This window comes from Alligator mississippiensis, chromosome 10 (assembly GCF_030867095.1).
Source record: "Alligator mississippiensis isolate rAllMis1 chromosome 10, rAllMis1, whole genome shotgun sequence".
In the NCBI taxonomy this organism is placed as follows: Eukaryota; Metazoa; Chordata; order Crocodylia; family Alligatoridae; genus Alligator; species Alligator mississippiensis.
The window spans coordinates 6,059,393-6,087,123 of record NC_081833.1 but is presented as its reverse complement, the minus strand read 5'-3'; the positions used below and the strand labels follow the sequence as shown (position 1 = coordinate 6,087,123).

Here is a 27,731-nt window from a genome sequence, read left to right as displayed (position 1 = left end):
CCAGTGGATGAGGCAGGGCTAAAATCAGGTCTTACACTCCCTGGGGAAAGGCAGTAACCACTAGGTAAGATGGCCACCCTCCTCCATGTTACTTCTAGAAGCAGTGAACGCAGGAGGATCTTATTCCACCACAAGTAGGAATAAAAACCCGGCTGTGTGTTTGTTAAGTGCCAAAAATTGCTATTCTGCTGCTACACAAGTGCCATAACTGTGCAGATCAATTAGGATTTAGACCTTAGCATCAGGATACACAGTTCACCACTACTTTGGGCAGCAAATGCAAAACAGATAAAGATTCCTTATCCTGCCTCACTTACCCAAGACGTGTACTGATTGTATCTGTTCCTGAAGTAAACCATCCAATTTCCAAGTGTTTTGAGTGTGTCCGGGGCCAGCTTTCTCCAGATGTTAGGGATCTGTCCATTAAAGAGAGCCCGAGCCACCTCATCTAGCTCGCTGCTCATTCCAACTTCCCCAGCCAAGGCCTGATGAGAGAATTTACAAAGACATAACTTAGACATTTCAGAGCTCAGCAGCTTTCAGCAGAGAGGAATTAGCTTTGAATAATAATACTCTTTACTCTTTGTAGCTCTGCCAGTGATTTGGCCATACGGACAATCAGTTTGTTGAAACGTTCCAATTCCTGTAACAGCACCACTGTTGTAGGTGAAATGTCAGTGCCCAAAGACTTTCTTATCTGATCAAGATCAAATATTTGCGGTATTTTGTTTTCAATGTCCTTGGCAACCTGTCCAATATATTCATCTCGACTGATTCCAGTACCAGATTCACCTGAAATAGACACAGCACAGAGAGGTTAAAGCTAAACAACCTTTACATTTTTTATGCTCACTCTCAAATCAAACCCCTCCTCCTGCATGGTAGAGGGAGTTGAGGCATCTAAGCAGGGGCTGTGGATTCTACTTCAAGAGCTGGACGCCTAGACATTAGGTGGTGTGGTGCTGAGCCGTACAGCGCTCAAGTCCCTTTGTGGAGCTGGCCCTCAGGGCTTGCTTTCTCGTTGCAAGAGTTGTGACAGAGAACTGTACCTGTTTGAGGCTGGAGCTCCAGGAGATGAGACCACATGTCTCGAGCTGCCTGTGTATAATATCCAATTTCAGCATTAGGATGAAGTCCAAACACCTCTGGCGTGTTAGCAAGTGGAAGAGATTCTACCTCCGCTAGAACACAAAAATCCATGAGGCTCATCAGAATGTAACACACTATGAGACAACAACCAGATGAGAACAATGAGGCAAACCCTAGCCTACTGTGCATCCCTTCCGCTTGGAAATCAAAGCTGTGGCTGGAACCTTGGGCTTCAGTGCATGTTTTTGAAGAATTCAAGCTATAAGTGTTATGCAAGAACCGATTCTCTTATTCATGGGCCACCTTAGTCGGGGGCGCATGTACTCCCCCTGTGACCAGTCCTCCCCGCGGCTGATCTTGCAATGGCCAATTACTGCCACCAATCACTGCAGCCACTTCTGAGCGGCTGTAGTGATCAGACAACGCTTGGCAAGGGGGACACCGGCGCTCCCACCTGCCCATCACTTAAGCGGTGGGTGAGGCCAGTCAGGGGGTGCACCAGCGCTCTCAGGGGGTACGCGTGCACCCCATACGCGTCGCCACTACTCTTACTGGCTGAACAGTTACAAATAGATCCAAATGGGGCAATGAGGATTTTATACAGAGAAGAGTGATGGGCTGACTGCAGCGTATAACTTCATGGGTATGGCCACAGTAGCCAATGGCAAGAAGTCACGAGGATCTAACCTCAGGGGGTAACTGATGTTGGTTACATGCCTTATATATGGGAAACAGAAAGCAAGCCCTAGTGCAGGTGGAGTTTTCAATACTAAACTCAGGGAGAAGGAAGAGCATTTCTTACCCACAAAGTCGTCCTTTAGCTGCCCAGTTGGGATTTTATAATCTACCTCATCGTTTCTATAGAAATGGAAAGGCTGGAAGGTGTCAAAGATGAAATCTCCCAAGTACTCGTCCATGTAAGTGGTCAGGATGCGGCGATCAAAGCTGTCAATCGCACGCCCACCATACATGACCTAGCCATTCAAATAACCAGTTACAATATCACATGCTTGTATTTGTGACAATCTGATTTTACAGCATTGAATGCTCCATGGCAACCTTTGCTGTAGCAAGGCCTGCAGAGTGCATCCTACTGCCCCTTTCACAACAAACCCTATACTTCTCTTATAGCTCCTCTGAATAGGAAAGAAGCAGGAAGAGTGTGGATACTACATAGATAGTTGCCTGGGCTGTTCCTGTCAGTCAAGCTGGATAATGCTTGAAAAGCCCAGCAGAACAAGAGCTTTCTTAGATTAAAAATTCCTCTCCTTGCCAGCGGTGCTAGATATTGCAGTATACACCCACTCTGCAATGGTGGGACTGGTACATCACAGGAGCTGTGCAACCATCCAGTCTTCTGCAGTAGCCCATTGCAAGAAAAATCTTTGTAGCTATCTCTGGGGATCCTTCAGCAAAAGGCACTCAACAGTCTGTCTCCCCAAGAATTGATCTGTAATCCCTACTCGTACACCAAGCACTTCGCTCCATTTTAATTTAAATGGAAGTGCCTTGTCTGGGGCCATGTAGCAATTCCTAGGGCAAGTCAGGAAAGAGGCAGAGCCTGCTGTACTTGACAATAATAGCACATACAAAAAGGCACCTTTATTTACATGACTTCTTTTTAACCTCAAAGCTCTGGAACAAGGTTATATTAAGTGCTTACCTCTCCAATTAGATACTTGAGGCTGCCCCAGGGGATTTTATCATCGCTTTGCTGGAAAGCTTTGGTCAAATATGTGTTCAGAATTTCCATGCAGACCTAGCAGAGTCATTTAAGCAGGTTAGAGAAGATACGCAAATCAAGTGAACATGTTCAGAGGTTTGTTTAGCTTTCATTCAGTTCTGATTCAGAATTTAATCATCCTACTTCCTCAAAAGAAAGGAAAAAAACAAACACTTCCTGTAGGAAAGTCAGCGAGGAGGAAATGGAAAGGGAAGAGAAGATGCGCCTGCCTCTTCTTTCTTACCAAGCTCAATACTAGCTTATGGCAACATTATAAAAGATAACGAGTCAACAGTGTCTGAAGAATGGGAAGAGGAGGAGGAAGAACATTCTTACTGTGAGGAAAAAGGCAAGACAAACAAACAGCACATTCTCAAAAGTAATTTGCACGGCTACTAATATTAGGTTCATACCTGGAAATCTGATTCATTGAAATCATATGGTACATTCCAGCCAATCTTCCCAAACTTCCTCCTCTCCTGAACCACAGCATGGAAAAATGCCAAGACATAGACCAGCGATTTAAAAGCAGGATGTGGGCACTGCTCTAGGGCTTCGTGGGGGATTTTGAAGTAAGTGGCTCTCATGTTCAGTTTCAGACCATTTGGTGGTTCTGTGACAACCTGGCAGAAAGAAAAAAGACAAACTATCAATTCTCTTTCAACCCTGAATATTTGATTAGAGGCTATTTGGTGGAAAAGTGGAAATACAGCATGTTCTTTACATTGCAGCAAATGAGTAAAACAATGAAACACTTGAACATTAGGCTAGCTTTATCATCCCATGTGAACAAGGGTATTTTTATTCCATGAAATTATGCACTTTACATTTTTTCTGCATGCATTAAGGTAAAAACATAGAGAGGGGAGTTACAGATTTTCTTAAGTATAACAAAACTAGAAATATGTACTCAGGAATACTGAATTACACTCTGAGATCGAATTTAGATACTCAAAATTACACATTTTAAATTAACTTTCCATCATCCTTTTGGAGGTATGTGAAGATCACTGAACCCATTTTACAGATGGGGAGTCTGAGGCATGGCCAGCTTTGTGATTTGATTTTTAAAAAGTCACAGAACCCCAGGAGCATGTGTAACTGAGTCCTTGACTTGTCAGCAGTGAGCGCATCCTTCTCCACAACTGGGAATTTGCAGAGTCACAAACTGAAGACATGTGTGTGTCTATTTTTTCCAGCTACTGATTTAGGCACCACTGAGGAGGGACTGTTTTAAAGATGTCATTGGCAGCTTAGATTGTTTGACTTGGTGAGAGTGGTTGAAGTATCTCTTAGATGCTAGGCCACTGCCCTAGCATCTAAGAGAAAAAAATATGCTTGCAGCAGTGATTTACTACAACAGAAATAAAGTAACCACAGAAAGAACATTAGAGCAATATTTCTGGCTTGCAATTTAAAAATAATCAGTTCAGATTGGTTGTGCTAAGTGCATCAGACTGAAGAAGCAGCTGGAAACCATTATTCTGTTACAATGTCTGCTCCACTGACACTGTTGCCAAGCTAGTCACAGATCTCATGTCTATATTTAAGCACTAGACCTGACAAAGTATTTCCATGTATCTGGGTATTTTCTAACCCACCCATGTGACATTTGGGTTCAATGTTCATTTGCCAAGATTTGTAGGTTTACTGACAGGACATCACTTGGAGCTACCCACCTTAAAGTAGTGGGCCGGTGAATGCTTCTGTTAAGCATCCTGCCCACCAGAGAAAATCCACCAATTGAAAAATGGAGAATGAAACAGAATCTTGCTCACACCAAAAAAAAAAAAAAAAAGACTTCACTTAGGGCACCATTTTGCATCCTGCGCTTGGTCCAACCTCAATCAGGACTGCCTGAAAGCCATGGTTACTCATGCCCTCTGCTAGCATGTCCCTACTGTACTGTACCTTCAAAGATTTCTGAAGTATTCCAATAGGAAAGCCCTTGGTTGGATCAGTCGTCAGCCACAAGCGGAAGTCTGGATGAGGCTTTGTAATCTTCTCCAAGGCCTTCTCCAGATCAATCAGCCATTTCACCAAGAGATGACAGTTCTGCAACATTAACCACTGTCCACGAGCCACCGCATTTTCCAGCAACTGCAGTGCAACCTGCATCAATGAGATGGAAACAAGCTGCCTATGAGTAAAGTCTCTTTTGACTCTGAAAGCAAATGGATTCTGAATGGTTTAGTGCTTCTGATGCTTCCTCAGGGCAAGAAAGCAAAGCAGAACATGTTATGGTACCACAGAGTTCACTTGGCATCCTCCAGTGGTAACAAACATCTGCAAATGAAGCAACTGTCCCCTTTCTCAGAGCCTTGCAGGAATACCTAGTGCTGGGAGAGCCGCTTATATTTCTATTAGGGTGGTATTTTCAGAAGTCCTTAGCACTGACCTAATGTTGATCTTGTGGAAGCTAATAAGAGTTTTGCCATTGACATTTGACTGACTGCTGCACTTGAAGTCAAGTGCTTTTGAAAATCCCATTTCAGGGTTCATGGCAGAGCAGGGAAATAGCTGGAAGCATAAAGAGAGAGCTGCGCTAATTAAAAGAATCTGGAGCGTCACGTGTATCAGTGTCCCCGCACTGCAAAATGGCAGTGGGCCCTTTGAACTAAATTCTGGGGATGTCTTTACAGTACTCTTACTGTAAATCAGCTGAACAAGCCAATGTCTGCCCTCATTTTACAGAAAGCTTTACAGCAGGGTACACCATAAACCAATTCCAACCTGGACTGGCTTGTTTTCAGCACAGAGTAACTCTCCCTGCAAAGCAGATGGTTGTTACAGTAGCAGTGTGGAGACTTATGTCCTCAATGTGATATGCCATATTCAGAAGCTAACAGAGCAAACCCAGCACACACCTGCTACCCTGCTGACCAGTGTTTGTGCACAGCCACTTGCCTTTTCTTGTCCTTGTCCCATGGCGAGGAATTTGAGCCTGCTTCCTCCAAAGCCTGTCCGTTCAGCCAGCTTCATGAGGTCACTAGCAGGGTCGGACCCAGGACTTAGGATAAAAACTATTGGTGAGTGAGGAGTGCTCTGCTCAAAGATAGCGTCGAAGCTGATCACAGGTGGCTGAACGTATCTGCAGAGAGAGGGCAAGAAAACAGGAAATTGCTTCATTAATTATCATAAAAATAGTCAATAACATTCAATCTGGAAAAGATATCAGGGATATAAATTGTGTCTTATTTAGGCAGGATGATCAAATCAGGAAGACCATGAAGATCTAACAGTACAAAATGGACAAAAAAAATGAAATTATAAGATTTACCAGTGGACGAAAATTAACTTCATTTTGGGACCATTGAATGTTTTGGTTCAATAAAATGAAACTGTTTTGTTTCAATAAGGTAAACACAATATTGTCTATAAATAATTCAAACTAGTCTTTTAATGTATTGAAATAAGAAGCAAAATTTACCAAAATAAAAAAAGCCAAAACAAAACCTTTTACCTTATAAAATCCAAATGTTATGAAGTCATTGAAAGAAAATAAGAAAGATGAAATGATATATTTGGCCATGTTTCTGATGACAATCTTTTTTCAAAATTGACATTCCTGTGAAATGTTTAGATTTCAATTACGCTGCTTCTTCCCCATGGAAAACTACCATCTAATATTTCTTAGCCAGTTCTGATTACAACTATCTATCTTGAGAAGGTAAAGGCTAAATAAACCAAGGTTAAATTACTTTATGGGGGTTATTTTACATAGAATTTTCTTCACTGGTGGTTTTCAGGCAGACACCAGACAGGCACAAGTCTAGGCTGATTTATGAACAATGCATCTGGCATCTGTGCACCAGGCCTCGACCCTTCAGGTCCCTTCCAGCTGTATAATTCTGTGACTATTTTTTAATGGAAAGGACCTTTAAAAATGTGAGCAAAGAGCTGACATTTTCAGGCACCCAGGATTACCACACTGCCCAAAATGATAGAAAAGACAGCTGTATCTCCAAAAATGTTTGGCTGGAAATACCACCTTAGGTTACTGAAATTAATTAAAAAAAAAATCCCCTCTCATACAGCACCTTTAACTACGTGATAAGAGGCTAAAAGGAAGTCGAAGCATGCACAAATCTGTACTACCTAGGCTTGGGAAAGTCAAGGCATCAGCAGAGACTGGTTTGTTTTCCTGAGTACAAATTCTCCCCAGACATACTTACCTCAGTGCAACAGCACGAAAAAGGAGAAATTCTGACAGTGATTTTAAATTGAACAACACCTACTTTTTGTTTAGCATCCAAAGACCTTAAAGCACAAAATACCAGTCAGAATGTAATACAATTCTTTTCCATGTCAGGTTTAGATTTGTGACCACAAAACCTTAATTTACAATAGATGCTTGGTGATTCCTTCAGAGAACCTCTGACTTTTACAGTTCTTTAAAAATTAGAAAGATTCCAATGAACATCAATGTACCAGCACTTACTTCTCACTCATTGTCAGAGTGACGTAATCAGTCACTGCACGGTACACCCGGTCCACTCGGAAACACCGCAAAAGCAGGAGCTTCTGAAAATGTGTAAGACTGTTGCAGTAGTGCATGGGAAATGGTGATTGTTCCAGGGCATCTAGGTCATACCACTGGGGGAAGAAGCACAACAGAGGATACAGGTTAGTCAAATGGCTAAATAAACTGATATATTAGGAGAGGCAGAGTCAGTCTCATAAAGGAAAGAAACAAGAGAAACAGATATGGGAAGAAAAGAAAGGGAAATAAACAAGAAACTCAGAGAAGATCATTAAAGAAAAACTGGAAAAAAATATTAAATGAATGCCATCACTTCAACTTTTTCCATATAAAAAACATGGGTGGTTGGAGTCACCTGTACATTTTCATTTTATGGCTGGACATTTTCTTATGATAGAAACAAAAATCATAATCACAAGCTAAAAGTAACAGTGAATACCCTGCAGTAAGCAAATCAAGGATTTCCTTTGCTCTCTTATATTTCAAGGAAAAAGGGGCATATAATGAAACAAATGCAGAAAATTTAGAAGTTAGTAAAGGAAATGCTTTACACAGTGCATAGTGGAATTAAACAAAATATTAGAAGTGAAAGCCTGTCTCTACTGAAATCAAAACTCTCGCTGATTTCAATGAGACCAAATTTTGCCTAAGGTATCTACATGGAAAACAAGAATCCCTACTGTTACAGTATGGAAAATGTCTTAAAACATTAAGAACTCTCTATTCAGGGTGTAAGCCAAAAACTGACCGTCTCAAGTCAGGAAGAAACTTCCCCTGTGGGCTGGGCAATTCCTGAATTGAACACTATTGGGTTTCCTTTCTCCTAATGCATCTGGTTAGAAACAGAATATCAGGCTACATGGGTGACTTTTTTTTCCCCATTATCACAATGCCCATGTTCCCAAATCCATCATGCTATTTACTCCTTATCTTCCAAAGTAGAAGCTGATCAAGACATCAAATAAAAAGGCCCCCCCCAAAAAATAAATTCTTACAAGCTATATTTGAACATTTAACAGTTGTGAAGAAAAAAAAAGTACCTACATTTTTCCATACATCTGGATTTTTCTCCACATCATCTGGAAGAGACTCAAATTTCTCAGGAAACAGTTGAGACAGGTGCATTATGTCCTCCCAGCCTTGATCTGAAAGCCAAGTACATGGCTTCTTCCGCGCACTCTTCTCCAATGAGATATTCCCTGGTCATGGTTCAGAAAAATGAGTACGTCATTGTCATACATGCCACAATACATAGTCTACTCAGCCAATCCATCCCAGGAAACTTGTTAACTGGGAGCCCAATACCTATGAATTAGTTCACTGGAGGAATCTTTGCAAGTATCTGAAGGCCAAGGTATTATTTCTGTCACCATTTATGCATTTAACTACCAATGAACTCTTGGGATGGCATGTTGGCCCCTTGAAGTCAATGGGAGCTTTGCCACTGGCTTCAGTAGAATCAGGGTTTCACAAAGGGCCAAAATATTCAACTGGTGTAAACCGTTACAGCCCTGTTGCCTTCAAGGGCGCTTCAACAATTTTTACCAGCTGAAGATGTAGCCTAACATGGTGTTACAGTCAAACACCAAAAGTTCACGTTACCTTTTAAAAAGAAGTCAAGTTCTTCCTGTGGGACTCTGCCATCAGCTTGTTCTATCTTGATAGTCATATTAAAGGAAAAAAGTAACTTGTGTCTCTCGAACAAGCCTGCAATAAGAAGGCAACATTCTCATCAGCCTGCTTCTAAAACATCTGGAGATTCAGCAAGCTTCAGCTCCAAGCTTCAGCTCCAAGTCCTAAGCCTGATTGCCCCACAAAGTTCTAGGGGATGAGAAACGGGGTTTGGAGCCAAGACCCATAGAAATATGGACCTGCTGCTCTATTGGCATTCAGGCCTGAATTTGGAGTCAAATCAATTTCAATCTGCAGCAGGCCAGGGTGCCACTCTCCATAGTTTTAGTTTAGAACCAGTGATATTTGTAGCCAGTACTTTATTCAAAGTAGCAGGACATCTTAAAGTTGTATGGACGGATCGCAGCACTTCTCCGTACTTCAGAGCAATGTTGCCGTGAGGGAAGATGAGTTACAGAGGGTACAAGTCTCAGCAGGGAACAGAGAAGGAATTCAACTTCTGGGGAACTACCTTTGGCAGCACAAACTTTGGGGTTCCACACAGCTGACTGAAGGCACACCCATTACAAGGGCACATGCTTACCCAACTGGTTAATCACACTAACCTGTGCAGCCATAGTTATAAACGTTGAATGTTAGCGTATCCATGATATTTTGTAGCCTCTTTGGAAGAACTGAGTTGGGCATGGATTTTCGAAGTGAAAATCCAAATACCTCTAAGAAGGAAGCCAAGGAGTACTGATACATGGAGTTGACCAGGGCCATCTCAGACAAGACAAAGAACAAAATGGCACCCCTCTTCGCAGCAGGCCTGTAGCCATCTCGCAGCTTGTCAATGTCCACGGCTGTCTTCTCAGCCAGCTTAAGTTTCTCTGATACCTAATTGTAAGTAAGAAAACCTAGACATTGATTTCATTTGTATATAACTGCTGTAATGAGTGACATGATTTATTACATGCTGACCTAATCTGTAGACAAACAATACTGAAATAGCATTTTGAACTATTCTGAACACCTAGGTTTTAAAAATACTTTAACCACATTTCTCAAAGACATACTGCATGTTCTCTAGTTAGGTGGGTGACTGTGTGTGACTGGGAAAGCAAATTCTTTGGGAATTAAGACTTCTATCTCCAGGCACACATGCTACACCTGTACCTGAAAGAATTCTCATGTCCAACTGCCCACAATGTAAGAGCTTAGAGCTTATCTATCTATGTGGAGAATATACCCCTCAGTAAACATTACTGTGAGCTTACAGTGGACCAGATACTCCCCTTAATTCCATGTGTTGACACTCTTTGTCACCTATGCAAAGAGTGTCAACCTGGGGATCTGACAAGAGGCAGCTACTACACTGGAGAGTCTTTCCCTGGCCCATGTGCCAGTGTCTTTCCTGTGTAGATGGGCCCTCAGCTCCTTTTCCAACTTAGGTATAACTTGCAGAATACTGGAGGATGAAACAAACCCAAAGGAAAGAAGGGGCAGCTGGGGAAGAAGTACTGCAAGGTAAGGCTAGAGAGGTACCTCAGTAGCTTTGGATTTTGTCTCCTCCAGGGTGTGCACCAAGTCCACATTATCCAACATGTTTCCTGTGGAAGTTGCCAGCTCGCGGAGGAGAGAGTCTTCCAGATCTTTCAGCAAGTTTTTGTTCTCACTGGTTTCCTGGATGAGATGTTCTCGCTGCTCTTCTAGCTCTCTTCTTTCAAATCCCACGATAACACTAAGCAGTTGATCTTCCAAGCCTTTTAGAGTAACTATAGGAGTATATGAAGAGCCATACGTTTAGTGCAAACCTGGTTAAAACCCAAAGGCTAGCTTTTCTGCTGCTCCTTAGACCTACATGATTTATCAGCACTGCATGCTTGAGGGTGTGGCACAATTATAGCATAGAACCATTAACCAAACAGATCTGGGCCTCATCTGACAGATCTAGTCAGTGACATTTAGTTCAAGGGCTACACATCCTAATGAACCAGATAATTCCTGTATCCCACTTGTGAGATAGTCAGAAGCACAGGCAGTAGTTACAGAACTTGCTCCCTGTCTTCTGCCTCATATAGGACCAGATTCTGATATAGCTTTCCTCATTCTGAATAGCATCTCATGTCATATGGTACAACATAAATACCAGTGCCAGATTCTGCCTTTCATTCAGACCAGTGCCAGATGTGTGCAGTCAGAGAAAAAGCAGTTAGTCCAACTAAAAGGGCAACTGACCTCAAACTAATGGATTTGCAACTTATATCCACTTACTGAAAACACTCCCAGTTTGCAGTTCAACCCATACCAAGTACTTCGTGGTAGTTTCTGATATAATAGGAAAGATCTGGGTTCTTTAGAGCAATTGAAAACTTAACAATAGCCATGTATACTTAAGATGTGTCCTGTTGCACAAAAGCAGGCATTTGCTTACCTGTATAATTAATAACCATGGCTTTGCCAAATACTGATGGTGAATATTTAGGGTTAGCAAGCTTAGTGTTCAGGTACAATTTGAAGTTACTGTCATAGTCCACTTCCTTATCACCCAAGATGATGAACATTCGGCCCTGTGCCACTTTAATATTCTTTTCCAAGACATTGTCTATGACAGGATCTATATATTCATCAACGTCATGGAACAGGAAGGGACTTCCATACTTTATGGCCATTTCTAGCTGTTTAAGGAAATCTGGATCATTAAAAGAAGCCATCTGGAAGAGAACACAAAAATAGAAAGGTTGGGAAACAGCTAACAGCTTGCTAAACATTGCACTTATACAATTGCGAACATTCAAAAAAAGCTCTGCTGTTTGTGGAGCTCTGCCTTTCATCCTGCAGATGATGGAAGTCTCACTGGTAGGGAACAAGGAATACACTAGGCCTGTGTAAAGGGGCTAGTATTCACTTCGGATTTGGATACAGCAGATTCGGGGGACAGCGATTTGATTTGGTGAAACCAGCTATGTGAATCACTGTCCCGAATCGGTTCGGCCGAATCTGATTCGGAGATTCAGCAACTGCCGAATCATTGAGTCAAACAAGCCCCATCTCCCACCCACTCTCCCAGCCCCTTCAATGGCTGCCCCGCATGCCGTGTGGGGCAGTGGGGGTCACCCCTCACCACCTGGCAGGAGCCGGTGAGTCAGGGCCTTTTTTTTTTTAAAGCATCAGGATGTTGGGGCAGGTGGGGCAACCATGTGGGAGGGAGGCTGGGAGAGTGGGCGGGGGTTGGGAGGTGCAGACAGAGGATGGGGCATGGTGGGGGTCCCCCCATGGTCCCCTCCTCCAGCCTTCCCCCCAGCCTCCTACTTACCGGCACGGAGTCCAGGTCCAGGTCCAGCTCCCTGCAGTGGTGAGTGGGGACCACCCAAATCTTCAAAGCTCTCCATATCTTTTCCGAATCAATTCAGAGAGCTTCAAATTGATCTGGACCTTTTTATTGGCCTCCCAATTCAATTCAAATTTGGAGATTCAGCTGCTGAATTGAGCCAAATCTCCTCCAAATCGAATCAGCACCCAAAGCTTCACACAGCCCTAGACTGCACTTTCTTTGTCGTGATCACATGAGAACTACCTTGCCTATATTATCATCTGACAGGAAACCTGCCTCATGCAGCTGAAACCTGGCCAAGACCTTTGGAGACCTGAGGCAAATAATGCACCTTGCAATGAAGGTAAGCAATGGAGAGTGTTAGATGCTCATCCAAACTGTGACAGGGGGCACATTCAGGGCCAGGTCTCAACCTCAGTCTACCCACCTGTCTATATGGGTCAGACCACCCAGTCTTGCCTGCCACAACTTTGCTGGTATAATAAACTGGTGGTAAATGTGGGAGGCTGCCCATTCTATGCACTGATGCTAGGGAGAGCTAATCACGGCTACATACCTTCCATACACAATGGCCCATGCCTTGCAGATGGTATCTAAGTTCTTAATAGCTCCAGCCTTGCCCTGGGCCCCATAACATCCTAGTTTGAACGCCAACTAGATCCCTCCTAATCAGGCGGCCTACTCGGCCCTCATTCTGGGCTGCCAAGCTCTCTGCACTCTTCTCCCTCTCAGCAGTAGCCCCCATGCTTTGACCTTTGGCCACACAGGCCCTGACCCCACCTCTAAGCCAGTCAGAACCCCAGGCCCCCTGGCTCTGGGTGTCCCTTGCAGTGGGCACTCTGGCCCTTTTGACCCTTCTGGTCCTGGCCCCAGCACTGATCAGTTGAGGGTGCCTTGAGTCAGGCTTCTAAGCAGCTAATCCACTCTTATATGGGTCTGTCTTCTCGGGCCCCACTATGGGGTTGCCCACCCGGTTGTGGGAGCTGGGGTTTTAAGGTGCCCCAACCCACCTTTCACTGGGGAGGTTCGCAGTCCTGGTATTTTGAATGGCACTGCCCCGCCACATGCAGTCCCACCAGGCCTCCTTACCCCAGCAGAGTGCAGTTTCAGGTCATGCCCAAGACCGGTAGCCTCCTGCCATTCCCATAGCTCCTGCCCTTACTCCAAGATGTTCCAAGCAGCCACTCAGCCGGGTGATGTTGCTCCCTTAGCTGCAAGCAGCAAACTGCTGCCTCTGGCTGGCTTGCCTAAGTTTGAAAATGGCCACCTTAATCAAGCACCTGCCAGCTACCTGCTCCAGCCCTTAAAGTGGCAGGCACCAAAGGTGCACTGCCACACAAAGTCTTCTGAGCTTCAACTATGTTGACCATTAATTCCACTAGTAACTTGAGCAAGATGTCAAATGTTAATGCACTGTTCAACCCAACAGGTACAGAAATCAAATGAAAATCCAGCATCACCCTCAGGTTGTTTTTTTCTTCCTTTCTCTTGATCCAATTCAGTGCCTGCTGCTGGGGGTCTATGCACAAGGGGAAGCGACTGGCACATGTAGTCAGAATGCCATTCTGAACAGAGAGTTCATCGGGGGGCAAACCCTGAGAACCCCACCTATGAAGGAAACAGAAGAGAGACTGGGAGGTATGTCATACTTCATAGTACAGCTGCACACATTGCTGGTGTGTAAAACATAGCTGCTCCACTGAGCATTAAGTACACTAGAACACAGAGTATTACATGATGAAAGAGTCTACAAGAGATGAATGAAAGCATCACTGCTTATGTCAGAACTAGCCTGGCAAAAGCTCCGGTTAATGTATTATAGTGAATAATTCTGCACAAAACAGGATAAATGAGAAAATCCCTGATCCAAACCCACTGAAGTCAACAGAAGACTTCCAAAGGGCTTTGTATAAACCCGGAGCCTAAGTCTACTCTGTAAAATGTTCTAAACTGGCTTTATGTAGCTCCAGGTTCCTGAGTGCTCTAGAAGAGCAAAACACAGGTGTCTACTATACTCCACGACCACAGCTTACACAAAGATTTGGGATCTGAAAGTCGAAGGAGGCTATCTCTGTGATGATGGTATTTCAGCACCAGCAGTAAAGATTCTATTCTATGAGACTTGCCATTGTTCACACTTGTAAAAGCCTCGTGTCTTCAGATTCTTCCCTACATTACATTTATCCTTCTCATCTACGTTAGGTATTCCTAGAGTACTGTATAGTATTACAGTTACCTTCACCTGAGTACCTAAAAGGTAATAAAGAGCAGGACTAGAGCTCCAAATTCCAATTTAGGTGCTGATTCATCTGATCAGTGTGAGTAGAATACAGCATATATGATAAAGAAAGGGCTTTATTGGCTTCAGGGCTAACAGGAATAAAAGGTGGTAAACATTTAATTTTGTATGCAGAGAGGACTCAAAATACACAAAGCACTTTGAGAGTCTTGGATGGCAATTCAATAAGTCTTTGCTGAAAAAGATGGTGCTGTTTTCAGAAAGTTGGTCCTCAGAGTAAAAACTCTCTCTATTCTCTGTGATTTCAAACATAAAATAAGAGAAGGGCTTGAGCCCCCCTGCCAATACAAATGGTGTCTAACTCTGGATCCAGGCCACATCCCACCTTTGTGACCTGGTACATCCCTCACCTACGGTAGCAGCTGGGCTTGGTGATCTAACCTACCTGCTGACCTCTACATCATCTGTCAGGAGGTTTTCCAATCGGAAGGGCTGACTGAGGGGGATATCACGTGAGAGGATATCCTCTTGCCACACCTGATAAACCATTTCATTACGGAACTCCCAGTTGAACGCCCCTTCATAGCTCAGGAAGGCGGCACAGAGCAGACAGTCTCCAAGCAGCTTCACTTTTCGCATTTTTAACTCCTCTAAATCCTTTGTCCATCTGGTAGAAAAATGGAAGAATCCAGAGTCGGGTCAAGGTTACTGCTGCTGCACAGTGGGAGGGTACAAGAGAATTTTACAGAGCACAAAGTATCTTTTGAAACATTAGCAGCAGGTTGAAAGAGTCCAACTTATTATCGCAGCTGCCAGCAGATGGTCAAGTCAGACCTGGTACCTCCTCTCTTTTAATCTAAAATAAGTCTCATACCTTTAACTAGTATTTTCCCTTTTTAAATTGAAAAGATCAACTGAAAACCTGTCTGATAAAGGCCCCTCATATTACCAATTTTTATTATTTTTTCACTGCTTAGTTGCTACAGGGAAACAAACAAAACACACAGGTTACAATTTTCAAAGATGCTTAAGACTCAATTTGAAGGTTTTATCCATGTCTCAACCTCTAGGATCTTACATTTTAATATCAAAATCTTTCCTTCCAGGAACTAGCCTCACCTTACATTTTCAGAGCCCAAACCAGAGATGAGCTTGTCAGCAGCAATAAGTCTCCTCTCCATAATCTCTGCTTCTTCTTGCAGTTGTTGCTTCTCCCTTATTGCAGCTTCATACTTGTCCCCCAAAGCCTTCAGCTCATTTTGAATTGTTGTCAGCTCTGCCTGTATCTTTTCCAGTTCACGTTTACTTAAGAAATAGTTTCGTTCCAACCTGGCCACCTGCATTATTAAAGGCATCATGATGCATAATGGAAGACTTTTTCAGCTTTTAAATTTCTATTTTTAAGAGCAGATGGTTTCTAGTCCCATTTTAAAAAGTCATGAGTCTGGTCTCTGCTTACATCCAGGAAAAGGAGTTTTAATCTACCATTGAATCCCTCTATGCCAAATGCCAAGAAGGGTCCAGAGGAGGGCCACCCGCATGATCCGGGGACAGCAGGGCAGACCCTACAATGAGAGGCTACGGGACCTGAACCTGTTCAGCCTTCACAAGTGAAGGCTGAGGGGGGACCTGCTGACCATCTATGAACTCACTAGGGGGGACCAGAAGGGTTTGGGGGAGACCTTGTATTCCCTTGGAACCCCCCGGGATAACAAGGAATAACAGCCACAAGTTGTTGGAGAGTAGGTTTAGATTAGACATCTGTAAGAACGACTTCACAGTCAGGGCGGCTAGGATCTGGAACCGACTTCCAAGGGAAGTAGTGCTGGGTCCTACCCTGGGGGTCTTTAAGAAGTTGCTTGATGCCTACCTGGCTGGGGTCATTTGAGCCCAGTTTTCTTCCTGCCCAAGCAGGGGGTCGGACCTGAAGATCTACAAGGTCCCTTCTGACCCTACTTCTATGATTCTATGGTTCTATGATTATTTTAAGTCTGTTGCAGGTAGGCACCTATAAACTTTAATTTCTTCCTGCAGACATTACATTACAAAGTTCCTCTTCGGCACATCTCTTTTCCTTCCAGCTGCAGTTCAGATGGGAATCTGCATCACAGAGCTTTAATATTCTGAACACAACAGCTTGCAGCTGAAAGACTGGCTAGCCCCTGGCTGCCACAGTTCTAGCAAACTCCACTTTTGTGGTTGCTAAATGTGGAAGAGCAGAAATGCAACAATTTATATAATTACCAAGCATATTTTGTCATAATAAAAACTCTTCAATGACCCTCATGATCGTGGTTGCACACAGTACACAGTACCTTCTCTCTCTTTGGCTTGACTTCTTTAAATACATCACAGTAGCTCATTACTGCTTCGACAAATTTCAGCATTCCCAATCCAGCTCTGCTAACAACTTCCATCTCCTCAAATGTGGTATTTAGATTCTTTAACAGAGCTAAATGTTAACACACAAAACATAATACAATGAGGTTAATCACAGCCAGAAGTCAAAAGAGGAATTGCTTTTCTTATTAACAAGACTCTCAGCCCCAACTGTCATTCTGCTCTATTTGTAGGATATAAAGGTAATGTCGCTGGACCATAATATTATAAGCAAGCTATTGTTAGTGACTTCTTAAGGTTCTTTAGGCCCAAATGCAAATTGCATGAGCTCAATGCTTCACAGGTGTTGTTGCTCAGCAAGTCCCGTGGCCCTGCCTGTCATTTACTGGATGTCAGTGAAGGTTATTTTGCTCAAAGAACCAAAATGTCCTCTCACTCTCTGCTTCTCAATGGAGTTATTCTGGATTTATATCAACTTGAGCATGAACAGAATTTAGTCCAATCTGCTTAAGCTTCAGCCTACAGTACTGTCTCACGTGCAAGTGAACTGGAAACAGTGCTTTCCAAAGAGCTAAATGCAAACACAAGCTCTGCTCTACGTTTGAGTCATGTCTAGCCTCTTCTTGGCAGAAGTCACTACCGACTACATTACATATTATGCTACAAGCCCTGTGCAGAAACCTTTGTGCCATCAAAGTCCCATATATGCCCCTGGGGCAATAAGTAGTGCATCTACTTATGCCAGCCCCCTGCACATGGGCATACATCATCCCAACAAAGCAGTGCTTCAAGCATAGCAGCTAACATTAGAAATACTATCAGCAAAACGCTATATTCATCTCCAAGTGCCAAGTCATTCTGTCAAACAATCTACCTCGGACGGATTTGACCTGGCTCTGAGTGATTCCATCAAAATCTATCTCCATTAGGGATCGCAGGAAATTTGCCTCTGACATCATTCCTTTGGCTGTCTTCCAGTTCAGTTCTTTGTAGCCTCTCATTATGAGGATACATTCGCACACAGTCTGCACCTGTTTGGGGGGTTTAGCAAATGACCTGGAAAATAAATACGGAGTAGAGGGGGGAAAAAGAAAAGAAAAAGCACATAATATTGGAAATACAACGTATTTGTTGGAAGGCAGTTTAGTAGGTATATGGGGGAAGCTCTGTATTGGAGCAGCAGGAGCCTTCCCCAAGGCGTATCCTTATCCAAGCAAAAAACAGAATTAAATCCACAGAAGAAAAGATTAATGAACAAAGGACTAAAAACCAGATATTATCATCACACAACTTCCTCAGTGCTGCCAATGGACTGATCCACGAATAAAACCCATAGCTACAGTTTTCCTGAAGATTAAAGCTTCACCAACCTGGATGAGCAGTCATGCTCTTTGAGGAGAACTAGGAAAAGGTCCCATGGAGGAAGGAAGGTCATGAAGTGCAGAGGGACATATTTACACTACCTCCGATGATGCTAGGGAGCACCACAGAAAACCCCACCCCTCCCACCTGCTTCATCTCCACGTGCAACAAATGCTGGAAAAGCATAATTAGCTCCTGTGTGATGTGGCTACTCTTGGTCTTGAGTGTTTGTTGGTGCAGACCTCTATAATGGTGCCTGCACTTCCCTTTTTTTGGCACTTGGGGTATGTGGAGTGGAGTTGGTAGGCAGGCCACGTTTTCATAGCTGTGTTCCTTGCCATGGCTAGAAGTAGCCCAGACAGGGCCAAAGACTGGGAGGATGTTCAGTGCATCAGACTACATGTGTGACACATAAGCTCTGTGACCATCATGTCTATCCAGAAGAAAAGCAGACCTCTCAGCCATCTACTACATGCTAGACACGTGCTATAGAATGATTACAAATATGTAACATATGGGACTTCCTTGCCTAAGGGATAAGCCTCTGGCTAGACCACTGGGTCTGGGTTCAGGAAATCTGGGCCCTGTCTCCAGCTGTGCCCCAGTTCTATGTCTCTAAGTCTCAGTCCTTCTCCTTGCCTCATGGGAGTATGTGAGGACGAGGCTATTAATGTTTGCATGCGACTAAGACCCTACAGTAAGGGATGCCACAGAAATGTGTACGAATGAATTTGCTACACCCCAGCAGAATTAATTACCTAATCTCTGTGACATCAGATTTGTCAAGCTTCTGCAGCTCTAATTTAGCAGCTTCTAAAATAGGCATAGCCTCAGCTAGGGCCGTTTCAGCATCCTTCTTTTCCACAGCAATTATCTTATTCTGTTCTTCTATCTCCACAGCTTTTTCTTCAGCCAGCTTTTTCTTCTCCTCCGCTAAGAAGTGTGAAAAGCAGAATGGTAAACAGGTCACTCAGATTTGTACCAAGCTAACAAAGCAGTAAAGTGTGTGGGCCTAAAATCAGAAATTACCAGGAGGTCTAGATCACTCCTAACCCTTTTGGTGCTAGACTACTGGTATGCATAGCATGTTTCCCCTCAAAGACAAGTTCTTGAATGCCAAAAGTAAGAGAGTGCAGTCTCTTTCCTTGCCCTTTTCCCCACAAATCTGTTCTTTCTTATAGTGACACTCATGTTACTAAAATGCCCTTTCCAGTTAGTGGGTTTTTTTCTCAAAAAGGAACATAATTTCTATCTGAAGCTGCCATGGATGCTATTGTAGGCAAATTGTAATCACACAGGTTGCAATCTGGCCAGGATTCAAATCAGCAGTCCTGGTCTTGAACTAGGCATCATATGATACCATGTTGAAATACTGGATCAGTACAGACCCCAAGTTCCTTGAGGGTCTCCCCCACCATAATACAACCTGGCCTAAACCCTGCTTTGCTAACTGGATGTGACAGTGCTTTCAAACACTTACCTACTGCTGTGTTAGTTGCTATCTCCTGTAACAAAGCCTCACAGGCAGCTGATTTCTCAGCTAACACAATCTTCTGCTCTGCAAGTTTCTGATTTAGCTCATCCAGCTGTACAGCAGCTTCCTTCAGTTTATCTAATCCCCCTTCCAGACGTTTGCACTGAGCTTAGTGATAGAGAAAGAAATGTGAGTGATGAAACAAGCTATCCCACAGTGCGCCAAACAGTGCTGCAGAAGGTGTCCTATGCTTGTTATCAACTGAATTCAGCACTTTTCTTAGTGCTGCAGCAGGGCTTCCTTTGCTTTTTTGAGGGGTCACAAATTATCATAGTACCCACAGAGCCCAGCCTCCTTCCCACCTCACAGACAACCAGATTTTACAGCCCTTATGGTTAATGCATTCTCCATATCTTGGTGTCCACAACTCTTTGATCAACTACACTGTGTTTAGCACAGAGCTATCTTGGACCCAAACCCTGAGCTGGACCCGAGCCACCAGAATCTGCATCCAGACCTGGCCGAATTTCAGGGATCCCTGGATCAGAGATTCTGTCTCAGAAAAAAAGGAAAAGGAACAGCATCACCCTGGGAGAAGCCCGTTATTTCACGTCTCATTAATGGGGAACATTGAGCTGCATTTAATTGGCATCTTGTGCATGTGCCTCCAGGGTGAAATGAGTAAGTATTTCTTTTTTAAAGCGTATAAATCACCCAGAGCCTTAAAAAGAAAAAAAAAAACCTACATGGTCTTACCTAAAATGAACTGATTCTTTTCTTCCAGCAGTTTTGAATAGGTATTAATAAAATCAAGGTAATTCTTTGGAGTTACATAGTTGCTACGTCTCAGCTTCTGCAGGAATTTCTTACTGAAATCCCCTACAGATTCATGCACTGTGACAATGTGTTCAATCACAAACTCCGTGTTCTCCGCTGGGACCAGAGGATTCTCCCCTAGAAGAGGACAGGAGAAATAAAACATCCCCAACCCTTTTACAAGACTACAAAGGATAAGTTCTCCCTACTTTACAAAGAGGGAAACGAAGGCAAAAAGAAGTGAAATGTTTGCTCTGGGACCAAAAATAGTCAATGTCAATTAGGAACAGGACCCAGGAGTCCTGATTGCCAGTCTCTTCCCCAGAGCTTGGGGGCTATCTCACTGCTAGAACATTTAAAATATCTTATTTCCACATACGCATCCCCAGCCTTTGTGGGAAGCAGTGAATTTGAGTTTGAGGAGACATATATAACTACCCATTGTAATATAAAGGTCTTAAACATTACAGTTCAAAGCACTATCTCCAACCAGGAGTTCTAGCACAAAGGCCTGACAACATCACAGAATAAGACTAGAATAGCTGGTGCTGACGAACTTTTCCACACTGCCTCTCCATGTGGAACTAGGAGTGTTTTTGAGCATTTTAGGCTAATTTGCTTAATCTAACCCACAAAAAGACACTCAGTGCAGCAGCAGAGTACCTGCATAGGAGTTCATGCAAAATAGTTACTGCCATTTAAATTCATGGCCCAGCTATTCTGTGATAGTTTTCCCCTTAGCTCCCCATACCAACCAGAATTCAGTTAATTCACCATGCTCTGTCAGTTCAACAAAAGCTATAAGTGGTGGCTGTGAGGGTGATTGAGAGCAGATAATCTCCTGCAGTCTGAAACAACAAATTCAGATCTGTAGGAAGTCTGAAAACAAAGGCCTTGACAGGTTAAGAATCAAGCGTGTCTTGTGAATTCTTTCTGAGAAGACTGAAGGCTTTATGAGCAGTGTTGAGATGCTGATCAACCTTCTGATCTCTTCCACTTTAGCAGACAGGAGTGAGTGAAAATGATACCAGGGAACACTGCTTCATAACTAAGTTCTCAAATCCTTTGCCCTTCTCTTCTCAGCCCTGCAACCACCTCCTATGCTCCCTTGGATGCCCTGGGTAGGATCTGTAGTAGTGCAAATGAATATTTTGAGCACAAGTTTCAGGGCTCTCAATGGGACCTGAAAAAATGTAGAAATATATTTGAAGAAGAGATTTACATCTGAAATAATTTTGACTGAGGTTTCTTTAGTTAATGAAGGTGTGAACAATGAGGCTTACAATAGGTTTGAGCATGGAGTGCATGGTTTTGACACCTTGTGCCACATTAAAGAAACATTGTACTTACCAACAAATGACTTTGCAACTGCATACAAAGCTTGTGGGGGCCAGGGCAAGAACCAGTCAATACCAGTGTTGTTGACAAGACCTTAAAATAAAGGAATACTATCATCAAAACAACCCATCTCTAATATTAGCCCTTGATCTGGAAAATGTGCACATGTGTATCTTTACCCATGTGGGTATGAAGCTGGCAGGATCAAGGCCCTAATTAGTGTGTGTGTGTGTGTGTGTGTGTGTGTGTGTGTGTGTGTGGTATTCTGCACAGTTGCTTACACACAAGCCAATCCATTCATTTCAGTATCAAATATAAACCGAGTACCCTGTGTCTATGCCTACCCCCTATTCCAATGCCGTACAGTAGCCATTAGCACAGGATGCAGGAGTGCTTCTCTTATTACAGTCTGAATTTCACAGCTGCTCACAAGCCCACTCTTCTCTATAAATATCACAATAGAGGATGCAAGCAGCTTGAGAGTTACTCTAACATGCTGCCTTAATGCTGTATGTTTCTGGTTCAACGGAGATGGCTAATTGATTGCTAGCAGTTTGACTGGATTATGACCTGAACTAGTAAATGTTAATCAATAATCTCCACTTACGTGTGGTAATTAACTGGAACAAAACATAATGGATTATTTCTGAATGCCATGAAGCTGTTTAACTACTGGACTGATATCTGTCTGTTGTAACTCATCAGAGATCAGCAGACCTGTACCCCAAAACTACAAAGGCTTAAACACCAGCATGTAAAATGTAATATGCAGTACCTGGAAAATTTCTGCATCGTGTTCTCAAGGTATCGCCAACTGGTGACATCCCCAGGACAATATGAAGATTATTGGCACTCTTATTTACAAAATACTGCCAGACACTTTCTTTAGCAGGGCTCACTCCAGCTTTGGCAGCTTCATCACCAATCTGACCTAGTATAGCGTCTTTTTCGTCATCAGGAAAAAGTGCTGGGACCATTCCTATAACATAAAGAGAGAGTAGCATTAGAAAGCCTGTGGCCTGGCTAAGAGGCAGAATAGCCAAGAGGAAGGGACAGAAATTTCTGAGATCTAACCCTGGTCCAGCAAAAATGATTTATCCATAATTATCCAGAGAGTCAAGTGAAATCTGACAGAGATGTTTGCAAACTCTGGTCTGTGGAACTTCTGTGGCTTGCAGAGCTTTTGCTAGTAGTTTATTGAGAGAAGTCAGTCACAGGGAGTCAACTTCTCCTCATTTCCAGCTACTAAGTACATTATACTATATTAAAATATCCTTGACGATTCAGATATAATCCCCCAGGTAAGCACATATTGCTCAGGGGGCAAGACATACCCATTGCCCCCTGAAGATACCCATGAGATTTATCTCCCTATTCATATATACTCTACAACAGGAAAAACTTTAATAATTTGGAATCAAACACCAGGCCCGTGGCTTGTTGTTTTCAGGTTCACTAACCCTACCCAGACAGAGATATGCAACCATTAGAAGATGCTGAAAAACTATTTCAGGTAAAATACTGTCCTCAAGCAAAGCATAAGTTTCAGCATCAGGGGACACAATGTGATTAGGCAATGTTAACACTGAATAGCTGTGATTATCTGATGGGGAGATCAAAGAAGAGCAATGCCGTGCTTTCAGTTGTGCGTCACAAGTACATTCTGGCTTAGCAATCAACAAGCTCATGTCACCTGAAGTTAGCATGTTGTTGATGAGCTCCAGAAAACCTTCTTCTGCCACATGGGCATCTGTAAACAGGAAAATCATCGACTTGTTCTCAATGCCAAGCTTCAGATACAAAGTCTTCAAGTCTTCCCGGAAATTGTTTTCTCCATACCCTCGACTCAGAACAATCTCAAACACCTAACAATGCAACATAAAAATATATTTGAAAGGCACAGTACATGAAACACAGAGATTTTCACAGACATTAGACAGTAGGGCTGGAAGGGACTTCGGAAGATCATCGAGTCCAGCCCTCTGCCCCAGGGGCAGGAAGTCAGCAGGGGTCATAGGATCCCAGCAAGATAAAAGACATGATATCTGAGTCTGGAATTCAGCTACTATGGAGTTCAGATCAAGGATACTTCTTTAGGCCCACTGTTAGGAAAACATCAAGGTAACAACATGACAAAATATTTGCTGCCCTGTGTTCTTTTTGAACCCCCCTCCTCCCCTTCCTACAATCTTCTACCATCACCACCTCAACATTAATTTGGGGGTCCTCATCCTTTGTTACCCCTCCCTTCTTCCTCCCACTGCCTTTATAAGGTCATCAGTTATGTGGGGGGAGATATTCTTTCACTTCATATTTGTATCAAGCCAGGCATAATGAGCTGCTGATCACTACTGTAATACAGATACATAACTGACCATAATAGTAAATAAAGGTCACTGGTTTTTCACTTAGGCCCTTCAAACACATCTTGTGTCCTCCCCACTGCCAGTGCCCAAATCCAAGCTCTGATCTTCCAGCCCCAAATCACTGCAACCTCCCCTACTTGCACCTCCTAACACTCACTTCATTTCCTCCTGTCTCTCCAAAAGCATGTTGCTAACCTGATTTGGTCTCCACCAGTTTTCCCTCGCTTTCCACACAGTTTAGCCCTTCCACTCCCTCAGATCTGTCCTGGTTCCCTTTCACTGAAAATGCAGAGTCCCACAGACCTCATATCCAGCTGTGTACGCAGCCAGTCTTGCAAGGGATTGCTTTCCCGAGCCTCCCACTCCTACAAGCAGGGCATGGCCACGATCCATCCGTATGATGCGATGCACGCGGGTTAAATGCTCCAAGGCATCATCAAAGAGAACGAGATTCATTTTAGTATTAACTTCATTGTACTCCTCAAGAATCTCCTGTGGAGAGAATTGTTTAGACCATTAACAACAGAGATAGGACACATGGAAAATGCTGATGTTCATACAGGAACCATTTATTTAGAAGTAATTTGCATCTAAGTGCATTTAATCTATTTTTCATATTTTTACTGGAAAGACTGTCAAAGTTAATAGCCACCCCTCCTTGCAGAGCAAGTTGTTGTCAACTCTATAGTCATACAGACAGAACCAAACATAGACCTTAGCTGAACTACAATACCTGAAAGAGAGCTTTTGCTGCATCATAGTCTTGAATGTCTTCATAAATGCGAGGTTCCCCTTCATTCAGTGCCATTCTAAAGTCTCCAAAAAGAACAGGGTCTCTCATGGCTGGCTCTAAATCTTCTTTGAAATTGTCTTCAATCAAGCTCTTTATGTGGCCTTGTACCTTAAAGTAAGTAAGATAAATTTAGTAAAATGATAACAAAGGCAATTCTGAATTTAGGAACCATTGGAGGGCACAATGCTGCAAACTCTAACTCCAAGTTGGTTTCTGTGGGATTGTTTATATAGATAAAAGTCCTGGTGGTCAGGTCATGTTATCATTCTCCATTTACAATCTGAAACAAGAAACAATATACAAGCAGTTCAGGAACCCCTGGAGCCAATGGAGTATACAAGCTGAATAAAGAGCAGAAAGGCCTTTTTAAAAAAGAAATAATAATGCCAATTGGCAAAAATCATATGTCTCTCCCTCACTTCTATTATTAGGTCTGGTGTCAGGCCACCAAAACCTCATTCAGTCTTGCAGTATGTAACATGCACACATATTATATACTCTCACACACACAGGCATAGAGATATAAATCCAGAAGCTAACACAAGCAAGTTGCAATATAGCTATTCAGAGATGTGAAAAGAGACTGAAAAGTGAAAGCATCCCTTTCTATCTTGCAGAAGAAAAGTTGAGGCAGGACTAGCTTATTGCACCTAGACCTAGTTTTTACATCTAAGCATCTTTGCTAACTTTTAACTGGGCTTTACATAGCTTTTTCCCCAATTCTGTAAATGTGTTTCCTTGCTTGTGATATAATTTTGAGTATCTTCCAATTTGAAAAATTACTATATAAGAATGAATGGACTGATGGTTCATCTCTACCCTTTTCTATCTTCCTGCATGGTCATATCTGATACATATACTAGCATCATAATTTCTTAAGGGAGCTAGGCAAGAGTGAGTTCATGTATTGTTTTTCACCTACGCTCCTGTCACTCATTGTGCATGTCAGGTGTATCCATGCTAACAAGTTTTCTCAAGAAAGATGAGTCCAGTAACACTCATGTAAATTTCTACATGGCACGGAGGCAGAATGATGTCATTTTTTTGCTAAACTTTTTGGAGTGGGGAACATCTTCTTGTTCCACCTTTGTGTGGTGTCTAGCTCAGTGGGCCCTAAGTCTGATTAGGGCTTCTTCGTGCTATGGCAGCACAAATAAGCAATAACATTATGCAAGCTTGGATGTACCAAACAATAAGGACACTGAGCATGTCAAAGTTTTTTACTTAGTCAAAGTGTGACAGTATTATACATAACAACTGTAAGCCCCCACCTGTGTAGTCCATGTAGAGGCAAAACTCCTACCGGGCCAAATTCACAAGTGATGCCATAAAGCTGCCGCACTCTATGGGTAGTGACTTCCAGCAGTTTACCTGAAGGCCCTAACTCCTTACACAGGCAACACTTGCAGAGATTTATCTTCTTCATTAATCACTCTGGAACTCATGGAGACAGGTCTGCAGGACTGGAACTTATAAGCTTTAGGACTCAGCACACCTTGCAAGGTTATAGCGAGATGATGGTAACCAGTGCCAGTAGATTATGAATTGCTCATGAAGCTTAAAATCCATGCAACATATTCTGTTTTCCAATTTTATATTACATATTAAGCTTTGAGGTTTCCCACATTTCAAAAGAAGGTCGTAATTTAGGAAGATAAGAGATTAAATAACCTTTATCTCTCTCTGTTCATACATTCATGTATTCTGTTTGGTCAATTTCTCTTAGAGGAAAGTAAAATTTTAATGGTTCTTACACTCAATGGGCCATGTCTGAAGTGATGGAACTACTCTGGCATAAAACTGGAGTGACACTGGCAAATTAAGCCTGCAGCTTGATTTCAAGACACTAGTAGAACAGTGGGTAATGTTACTGTTTTGAATTAAATTACCATAATAGTAATAAAGGACTGCTAAGAAATGGAAGAAGTTACTCACCAGTATCTTGTCTGCTTCATTAATCAATCTGTCATGGAAAACTCTCAGACACTCATTTCTCCAGACTCTCACCATTTGCGTGACTGTTTGGAACCTACATCAATATTGAAATATTAGCTTGCATCAAAGCATTAGGTACAACACTTACAGCCAAGCAGTTAATAGTACTTCCATCAGAATCAGGATCCATTTCCTTTTTCAGTAGAAAGAGAAAGTCTCTTGCCTGTAACTTTATCTCCCAAAATCATATTACAGAGATTCAGGGGTCAGCTTTTGTTATCATGGACCATATCATAATTCAGGATTTTCCAGAATCTTATTTTTCCACTAAGCTGTATGCATACCATAAAAAGTAAAACAGATTCTTTCTTACATACCCAAAAAATAATGACAACCACCAGGCCTTCCATGTAATTACGTCACTAGCTAATTTGATTAAAACCCTAGAATCAAAGCATTTTTATTTCTATCCTTCAGTTTTAACTACGACTGCTTGCTTAGGCAAAAATATTGGTAAATTTCTTCTTTGATTCCAGGGAGTTACCCCTCAGCCCCAACTCAGCAGAATATTTAAAAACACACTGCAGCCTCACCTAGTCAACAAACTACTTGTGTATGTGCATGTGCTTAAGTCTTACTGACTACAATGATATCTACAATCAACGTGCACAAGGAATTTCCTGAATGAGACAGGAAATACTGAACTGGAGGTTTAATTCCTAAGGAAGAGGTCAAAATACCTACCAGAGTAGAAGAAAATAGGGCCTGTGGAAGACCCGGATATTCAAAACTGTCTTCTGGACACTGCTTATAGGCCTCGTAAGT

At 42.7% G+C, this 27,731-nt stretch overlaps 1 protein-coding gene across 1 annotated transcript in view; it reads right to left on the bottom strand.

Annotated features, from left to right (window-relative positions):
* DNAH10 (dynein axonemal heavy chain 10) overlaps positions 1-27,731 on the bottom strand; it is a 79,529-nt gene that overhangs the window by 2,980 nt on the left and 48,818 nt on the right. The window contains exons 49-76 of the mRNA XM_006263700.4: positions 26,907-27,000; positions 24,912-25,079; positions 24,482-24,670; positions 23,506-23,677; positions 22,588-22,791; positions 21,825-21,905; positions 20,415-20,612; positions 19,665-19,826; positions 18,943-19,117; positions 17,697-17,878; positions 16,798-16,934; positions 15,602-15,819; positions 14,928-15,149; positions 13,704-13,851; positions 11,344-11,623; positions 10,455-10,684; positions 9,533-9,806; positions 8,898-9,002; positions 8,340-8,494; positions 7,254-7,408; positions 5,720-5,903; positions 4,724-4,924; positions 3,226-3,435; positions 2,753-2,848; positions 1,892-2,063; positions 1,050-1,181; positions 581-792; positions 318-485 (exon numbers count right to left, since the gene is read on the bottom strand). Coding sequence (XP_006263762.4) covers positions 318-485; positions 581-792; positions 1,050-1,181; positions 1,892-2,063; positions 2,753-2,848; positions 3,226-3,435; positions 4,724-4,924; positions 5,720-5,903; positions 7,254-7,408; positions 8,340-8,494; positions 8,898-9,002; positions 9,533-9,806; positions 10,455-10,684; positions 11,344-11,623; positions 13,704-13,851; positions 14,928-15,149; positions 15,602-15,819; positions 16,798-16,934; positions 17,697-17,878; positions 18,943-19,117; positions 19,665-19,826; positions 20,415-20,612; positions 21,825-21,905; positions 22,588-22,791; positions 23,506-23,677; positions 24,482-24,670; positions 24,912-25,079; positions 26,907-27,000 — 4,924 coding nt within the window. The remainder of the gene's footprint in view (positions 1-317; positions 486-580; positions 793-1,049; positions 1,182-1,891; positions 2,064-2,752; positions 2,849-3,225; positions 3,436-4,723; positions 4,925-5,719; positions 5,904-7,253; positions 7,409-8,339; positions 8,495-8,897; positions 9,003-9,532; positions 9,807-10,454; positions 10,685-11,343; positions 11,624-13,703; positions 13,852-14,927; positions 15,150-15,601; positions 15,820-16,797; positions 16,935-17,696; positions 17,879-18,942; positions 19,118-19,664; positions 19,827-20,414; positions 20,613-21,824; positions 21,906-22,587; positions 22,792-23,505; positions 23,678-24,481; positions 24,671-24,911; positions 25,080-26,906; positions 27,001-27,731) is intronic.